The sequence below is a fragment of the Psammomys obesus genome, unplaced genomic scaffold (assembly GCF_907164565.1).
Source record: "Psammomys obesus unplaced genomic scaffold, mPsaObe1.curated_primary_1811, whole genome shotgun sequence".
Taxonomy (NCBI): domain Eukaryota; kingdom Metazoa; phylum Chordata; class Mammalia; order Rodentia; family Muridae; genus Psammomys; species Psammomys obesus.
Window position 1 is genome coordinate 12,195,441 of NW_026596234.1, and position 7,821 is coordinate 12,203,261.

Genomic DNA, 7,821 nt, shown 5'->3' on the forward strand with positions numbered 1-7,821 from the left:
CGAGCTTGAACAAGCCATGGTAAATAACAAAATGAAAGGACTTCACATGAGGCTCAGGTGCCATGGCCAGCCCATGACCTCACAGCTGGGAGGTGGTCTAGCCCAGACTACCATGCAGGGCCCTCAACTTGGGCTGAGCAGACTTATCACAATCCTAGAACGAGGCCAGCCTCTACCGCCCAGCATGGAGGCCAGGCCACGCTAACACAAGGCTCTGCCGCAGTGAGCCAAGCCCAATATGGACCTCCCCCAATAATAAATAAATAAATAAACAATAAAGTAAATAACGTCTCCCCAAACAGTCTAACCTATGGTGACAATTTTATTGTGGAAAATGTGAGTGTCCATGTCTGAGCTGTCCGTGAGTCCACCGTTTCCGTTGTCTCTCACAGAGGTCGTGTCTGAGATCGGGTCGCTGACAAAGGTGAGCTGTGTGAACTCTTGGGCTCGAGGGCATCTGTGCTGGTCCATGCTCTCTGCTCTTTGCCCTTTCAAGGGGAGACACAGTCTATTGCGCGCACCTGGTGCCCCAGCTTGGCCAGCTTGAGTTCACACTGCCATCTAGTGGTCACTTCCAGCTATAGCAATGCTGGTGCTGGCTGCATGGTATTGCCTTGTGGAAAGTGATCTGACGATTTAGTCTAGAAAGAACTCTATCTCTCAGTCTATTATCTATCAGTTATCAATCAGCCTATAAAATTATCATCTGCTATCTATCTATCTATCTATCTATCTATCTATCTATCTATCTATCTATCTATCATCAATCAACCTATTTATCATCTAGCTATCTGTCATCTTTGTAATTTTTTTAAAAACAAAATCTCCCTATGTAGTCCTGGCTGGCCTTGAACTCATGATCCTCCTACCCCTGCCTCTGGGGGTACAGGCACATGCCAACACAGCTAGTAGGTCCAGACCTCCCAACTGAAGGTTGCATTTTAGTCAGAATGCACTGCGGGCTCAAGCCTTCACATCTTTGCACCTCTGCACATTCCACACGAAGGAAGCTGGGTACCAAGGGGACAGTTTGCAGGAGCCCATGTTCTGGACCAGGCTGAGAGACAGAAACCAGTGCTGTGGAGGTATAGGAGCAGGCAGGCCTTCTGGACGCCGTTCTGTTTTGATCTGTGCGATGAAACCACCATGTAAACACGTCATGTTAATATAGCAGGATGGTGAGATTTGGGGTTTGTGCCGTAACGTTTATGTTGCTCATAAAAATGAAAAACCTAATAAAATTTGAAGCTCAGGAAGGAGCCCTGTGACCAGGCAATGTGGCGAAGCCACCGTTATTCCCCACAAACCAGGGTGTGTGGAAAACATCAGTCAGACCTCATGGTGTCCGGCCTCCATCCTCCCAGGTCTTTTCCAGAGACTTAAAATAAAATCCCCAGCCCAAGGCCAGCTGCGCTGCACGTGTCCTCTGTCTTGGCCCACAGCACTCCCTGAAAGTTCCTTTGTCCCTCCCCCGTGGATTTTTGTGCTTAGAATGGTTCCTCTGGCCTTCCTCCTTCTGTCTGAACAACAGTCCACAGAGCCCTCCATTCTGGGTCACCTACAGCGTGTAATCCCGCTGCTTCCTCCCGGCCCATCGCCCTAGCCTGGAGAGGACAGTAGCCTCTATCTGTGAGAAACCAGAGCCATGCCTTGTACTAAAAGTTAAAATCTTTTGAGCCAGATACGGTGGCACATGTCTGTGATCCCAACACTTTGGAGACCGAGCCAGGAGAATTGCCGAGAGTTTAAGGCCAGTCTGGGGCTACTCAGTAAAACCCTATTTTAAAAATAAAAAAATAATCTGGGCATGGTAGCACACTTTTAACCCCAGCACTAGAGAGGCAGAGACACTGGAGAGCTCGACTCTCTCTGTGTAATTTATTCTTATTTTCTGTTCATTGGCATTTTTGACTGCATGTCTGAGGTGTCAGAAGCCCTGGAACTACAGCCACAGACAGGTGGTCGCTGGGAATTGAATCCAGGTCCTCTGGAAGAGCAGCCAGTGCTCTTAGCCACTGAGCCATCTTTCCAGGCCTCCCCTCCTCCACCTCCCTGCTCAACTCTTAACAGAAGTTACTTCAATGTAAGAGTGGTGGCGACGGGAAAGTGACATGTGGTTTGCGTGTAGGAGGGTATGACACCCTTGGTACACTGGACTCCCTGCATATGCACGGCGTGGATTCCCAGGGTGGCTTGGCTCTGGTTCCTGTCCACACCTACTGGAAGCCAGTTCAGCCCATAAGATCCTTCCACTCCTCCCGGGGAAACCCAGGCTGGTGGAGTGTTGAAGACGGAACCGGACAGTGAGACGGCTTGGGGATCACACCTGCGCTGTCCATCTGTCTGCCCATCACACTCCCTCCACATCGCTGCCTGTGCATTTCCGACATTGCCTCCGTGTCCCTGTCTGTCTCACTGAGAAGCTGCCTTACATCTTCCATCCGGCCACCACTGTATTTCTCTCTGCCACCCTTCAGCTGTCAGTCACTGTGGAAACACACCTCTGGGCGTGTCCTTGGGGCAACGTTCTAGATTTGGTTAACTGAGGTGGGAAGACGTCCTGGTTAGTTTTCTGTCAACTTGACGCAAGTGAGCGTTGTTGGAGAGGAGGAAAACTCAGTGGAGAAAGTGCTCCCTCAGATTGGCCTGTGGGCAAGACTGTGGTGCATTTTCTTGATTGGTGTGGGACAGTCAAGCTCTCACTATGGGTGGGGCCACCCTCACCTGGGGGTTGTGGGTGCTATGGGAAAGGAGGCTGAGCAAACTTTGAAGAAGCAAGCCAGTGAGCACCATTCCCCCATGGCCTCGGCATCAGCTCCTGCCTCCAGGGTCCTGCCTCAAGTTCCTGCTCTGACTTCCCTCAGTGACAGACCAGATTGCTGGAAGCTGAACGAAATCCTTTCCTCCTCGAGCTACTTTTAAAGGGTCCTGGTGTTTTAACATAGCAACAGAAACCCTAACTGAGGCCAAAGAATCACCACGAATACGGGCAGTATTATCCCATTGGATGGGGTTCCCAACTGCATAGAAAGGAGACAGTGAGGAGAGCGCCAGCCTTCCTTTCTCTCTGCTTCCTGACTGTGGGTGCCATGTGACCAGTGCCTCCAGCTCCTGCTGGAGCACCTTCCCTTCCTTAGGTTGCTTTTGTGACCGACACTTCTTCCAAAGTGGCTTATTACCCACTCATTCTCCACCCCTTCTTTTATCCATATTTCTTTTTTTAAAAAAATATTTATTTATTATGTATACAGTGTTCTGCCTGCACACCTGAAGAAGGCGCCAGGTTTTATTGTAAACGGTTATGAGCCACCATGTGGTTGCTGGGAATTGAACTCAGGACCTCTGGAAGAGCAGCCAGTGCTCTTAACCTCTGAGCCATCTCTCCAGGCCCCTATCCATATTTCTAACCACTCATCCAAACCATTGTCCATCTATTATTCACTTCACCACCCAAGCACTCATCAACTATCTACCCAACTCTTTGTTCATCTATGCACCCATGACCTACCCAGCCATCCAGCCATCACCCAGCATAGGTACCGATCCATCTTCCCATCTTCCAAAAGCTCGAGTATCCATTCTCTTCAACATGGGCCCACTCCTGACCCAACCGCTTAACCGTCCATTCCCACACTTGTCCCACTGGCCATGACCCACCTGACCACCCACCTGACCATCACTTAGGGATGAAGTCTGAGACCCATGCTGTTGGGTGAGTCTCACCATGTGGCTATGACTGTGTCCTACTTTGCTTTCTGCTGCTGTGTGAAAACACTGGCCAAAAGCTTCTTAGGGAAGGAGAAGGTTTATTTGGCTCACACTTCTAGGCACATCATTGACAAAACCAAGGCAGGACCCTGAATGGAGGAACTAAAGAGAGGCCATGGCCTCCTCTTCCTGGCTTGCTCAGCTAACTTTCTGACAGAGCCCAGGCCCACCTGCCTAGTACTGCCCACAGTGGACTTACCCACCTAATATCTTTGTGACCAACAGTTGAAACTTCCTGGACTGTATTAACTTACCAGACCATTGACTTTCACCCGCCTGGAAGCTAAGCGTGTCATCAGAAGGCACCTGAGGCCAGCAGCAGAGGTGGCCAAGCTCTGCTGTAACCCACCCACCTGTAACAGCTCTGCTGTTCCCACCCTGTGCATTTTTCAACATGTCCGAGTTTATGACTGTCTTTATTGTGTTGTTACAGACCTTCATGGATCTGTCACCATGCTGGCACATGGGACCTAGGATAACATGTTCTCCAGGAACACAGCCACTCTTATTTGGCTGTAGAACGAACTGAGCTGTCTCTTATGTCCTTTGAAGTGAGAGCTGTGAGTTTTGTTTTGATGTCAACACCCCTAAAGTCAGCTTCCTGGAGAAAACATGGCTCAGATTTGGCCAAGGAGCTGTGGGTACTGTGTGCTACAACCAAGGCCCCTCCCCACTTTGCCGAAACCAGTTCAGGTTCAAATTGGATTTTATTATTTTGCAACTTAAAACTGCTAATGTGTGGAAGCCTAAACAGAGGGTAAAGGTCACCACACTCTTCCAATTTAAATGTAAACGTGGTTTTATTTAATGCCTTTATCCATCATCATCATCATCTCTCTTCCTTCCCAGAGTCCCCCTTTTCCTACAAAACAAGATGGCGGCATAAGGCACGCACACTGTCCACATGACAATCAGGGAAGGGCTTGGAAAATAAAAAAAATGTAAGCAACAGGCTTCCCCACAGCCCCAGATCACCTCCCTCACCACCACCCAGAGAATGATTGTCCCTGAAGCACAGAGCTGGGCACTCACGACCCCACAGGCAGTTTAGAATCCCAGACCAGACCAACAACCGAGAAACTACAGCCCAGGGAACAGTGGGTGGCTCGGGTAATGGGATCAGTCCATAAATTAAAAGAGAGCAAACCAAACCACCTCCCACACCCCTCTCCCCTCAGCCTGTGCTCCCTCGTCTGGGTCTCCGGGCTTCATAGCACAGTCCGACTAGCGAGTCCTCAAGGAAGAGGACACTTCTGAGATGGCCGTGGGCGTGTCCCCTGGGCATAGGGCCCCTACCCTGTTTCCGGTGTCTAGGGCTGTCTCGGAGGGAGGTGACAGAGGCTTGGCTGGCGCGTGACAGGTGCTGGCCGCAGCCCTTCGCCGCTATAGGTACTCCAGCTCCAGGGCGTGCCTCAGCGCCTCCAGGTCAGCGTGGCAAGATATCCTCCAGAAAGGCATGTTGTGCTGGGACGGAAATCGGCCGGTTACAAGTGTTCAGGAGAGTCGCCCAGCCACCCCGAAGGCCCCAGACCCCATCGGCAGGGCCCGAGGTGCCCAGCGACCCCAGTGAGGAATGAACCCTCTGCTCCCGAAGGGCACAGCGGCATCCTCAGGCAAAACCTCCCGAGGGAAGCAGGGAGCAGAGCGAGGCAGCCTCTGTTTGGGTGGCAGGAAGTGGGTTGGGGTGCCCAGGGAAGGGCGAAGGTTTGCTTCAGGCCTCGAAGGATGATCATTCATGGTTTCCTGCTCTGCTGGTGGCTGAAGGGGAGGGTGTCCTGGCCGGTGAAGATGGCTACTGTCTTCCTCTTTTGGTTTGTTTTTGAGACAGGGTCTCCTGGCTAAACCCAGAGCTCAGCTAGCCTGGGATCCATCTTTCCCACATCCCCTTCCTGTGGCCTCCCTCCCTCCGACTTTTCACATAAGGCACAGAGGATCTGAACTCGGGTCCTCACGTCCACAAAGCAGGCACTCCAACAATGGAGCCATCGCCCCAGTCCCATGTGGGGCATTTAAAGTTGGAGAGACACGCTTTGGAAAGAGTCTCTTTCTGTATTGGTATTGCATGCGGCCCTTCTGGTGTCTGGGTGGCTCCCTGGTGGCCGCTCTGGCCCCTCTGTGCTCGCCCGCTGTGGCAGCACCTTTGCCTGGCTGGCTGTAGCCTGCAGATAGCTCACTTCCCCTCAGAACACTTCCTCCCTGCTACTGGCTTGGCTCACATGCCGCCCTGTCTTCCTTCACTTCTCAGGCGAGGCCCGCCTTGACTACTGCCTGGACCTTTTGCCCCCTCACCCTGCTACCCTCCCTCTCCCCACTTCCACTCTCTGCCTCTTTTCCCTCCGAGTTTCTTGCCACACCCCGTCACGAATGTTGCCCTTGTTTGTTCCCCGGGCTGTGTGCCCGCTGGGTGGTGAGGGCAGGACCTTGTGCCTAGGATGGTGGGGGTGGCACAAAGCAGGTGCTCAGCTAACACAGTGTTCACGCTGGCTGGGGAGGGGGGACCCGGGGGCCGTTGTCTGGTCTGTGATGTGAGAGAACAAGGGGAACTGGAGGGAGAATGTGCAGCCATGAGTCAAAGGCCAGGGGACCTAGCTGAGGTGGGAGGGGGCAGGAATCATTTTGTTAGGGAGAGAACTTCAGAGTAGCCTCCTGGGGACCTTGCCTCATCTGAGCTTTCCCACTGGGACCCCCCCCCCCCAGCACATTTGCAGTTCCTTGGGACATGTTAAATGGGAGCCAAGGGAGAAAGCAGGTCCCTGAATTAAGCTTCCTGACATTAACTGGGATCGGGCCTGGCCTTGGGGTGGGGGGCTGGGGCTCTCGGAGTGTTGTTGATAGGCCAGATCCAGGGTTGGGCAGCTGTTTCTCTTCCAAGAGAGGCCCCCTGCGCCCTGCTGGAGGCTGAGATCACAGATGTGGGATTGTCTTTTCATTAGCCTAGTGCTGCCTTTATTAGCAGGGAAGCGGTCTTGGAACCTGCCGTCCCTGAGCATGAAATAAAACGCCCGCACGTGCACTGGCCCTGCTGGTCCTCAGTATCCCTGGGGTGCAGAACCGGGCCAGGCTGCCAGGGGCAGTGGCCAGGGCCACAAGGGGGATTTGTGGGAGGAAATTACTCGGGATGCTTCTGGGATCTGCAAACATGAGCAGCCTCGGAGAGCAGAGCCCAAGATGTGGTGCAAGGCAGCCTGGGAAAGAAAGAGCTGCAGGCAGGATGCACAGACCCTGGGTACCTTTTTGGCTCCTTGCTCCTCTTCCACCCCATCGCCTATGACGATGTAGACAGCTTTTCGGCCAAACCTCTGCATGATTCTCTCAAAGCAGCTCTCCTTGCCTGCGTGGAGATTGGAGGGAGGGAGGTAGGAAGGAGAGCATGGCTAGGTGATCCCACAAGGGGTGGGACAGTGGAGATGGCAGCTACCCGGGGCAGCCACCCTCACCCCTTTCATCCATCCCCCAGCAAGCTCAGCGGTTGTCATTAGCCTTGCAGGAAGGTAGCCAACTCCAACCACCCAGAGAATTTGAGCAGCTTGTCCCAGGAAGAGGCTGAGCAGGGTGGAAACAGGCCCTCCCACCCCCATCCCCGTCTGCTGTGCTGCTATTTGGGCCTTGGCATTTCACGCTAACAGAGGACTTGCTGTCCTGCATTCAATCCCTGGTACTTCAAACCCAGATCATCAGATCCCAACGACGCAATGGTAGAAATGGTTATACTGTAGGTAAGTGTGGTGGTACAGGCTTGTCACTCCAGCCACTTGAGAGGCCGAGGCAGGAGAACGCCACGTTTAAAGCATGCCCTGGGGGTATATGCGGGTTCAAGGTCAGTATAGGCAACTTAGTGAGAGCCTATCTCAACGTGAAAAGTAAAAATAGGACTGGGGATGTAGCTCAGTGATAGAACTTTTGTCTAGAGTGAGCAAGGCCCTGGGTTCAATTCTCAGAACCACAGAAAAGAATTATACTGCTATTTTGCCACAATGAAAAGTTATGGAGGAAGAAGAAGAAGAAGAAGAAGAAGAAGAAGAAGAAGAAGAAGAAGAAGAAGAAGAAGAAGAA

The 7,821-nt window shown here is 52.4% G+C and overlaps 1 protein-coding gene across 1 annotated transcript in view; it reads right to left on the minus strand.

The window, feature by feature from the left end:
- Window positions 1-4,567: 4,567 nt before the first annotated feature.
- The window catches only part of Eya2 (EYA transcriptional coactivator and phosphatase 2), a 92,627-nt gene continuing 89,373 nt past the window's right edge, over window positions 4,568-7,821 (minus strand). Inside the window, exons 14-15 of the mRNA XM_055596085.1 lie at window positions 6,999-7,099; window positions 4,568-5,232 (exon numbers count right to left, since the gene is read on the minus strand). Of these exons, the coding sequence (XP_055452060.1) occupies window positions 5,152-5,232; window positions 6,999-7,099 (182 nt within the window). The 3' untranslated portion in view covers window positions 4,568-5,151. The remainder of the gene's footprint in view (window positions 5,233-6,998; window positions 7,100-7,821) is intronic.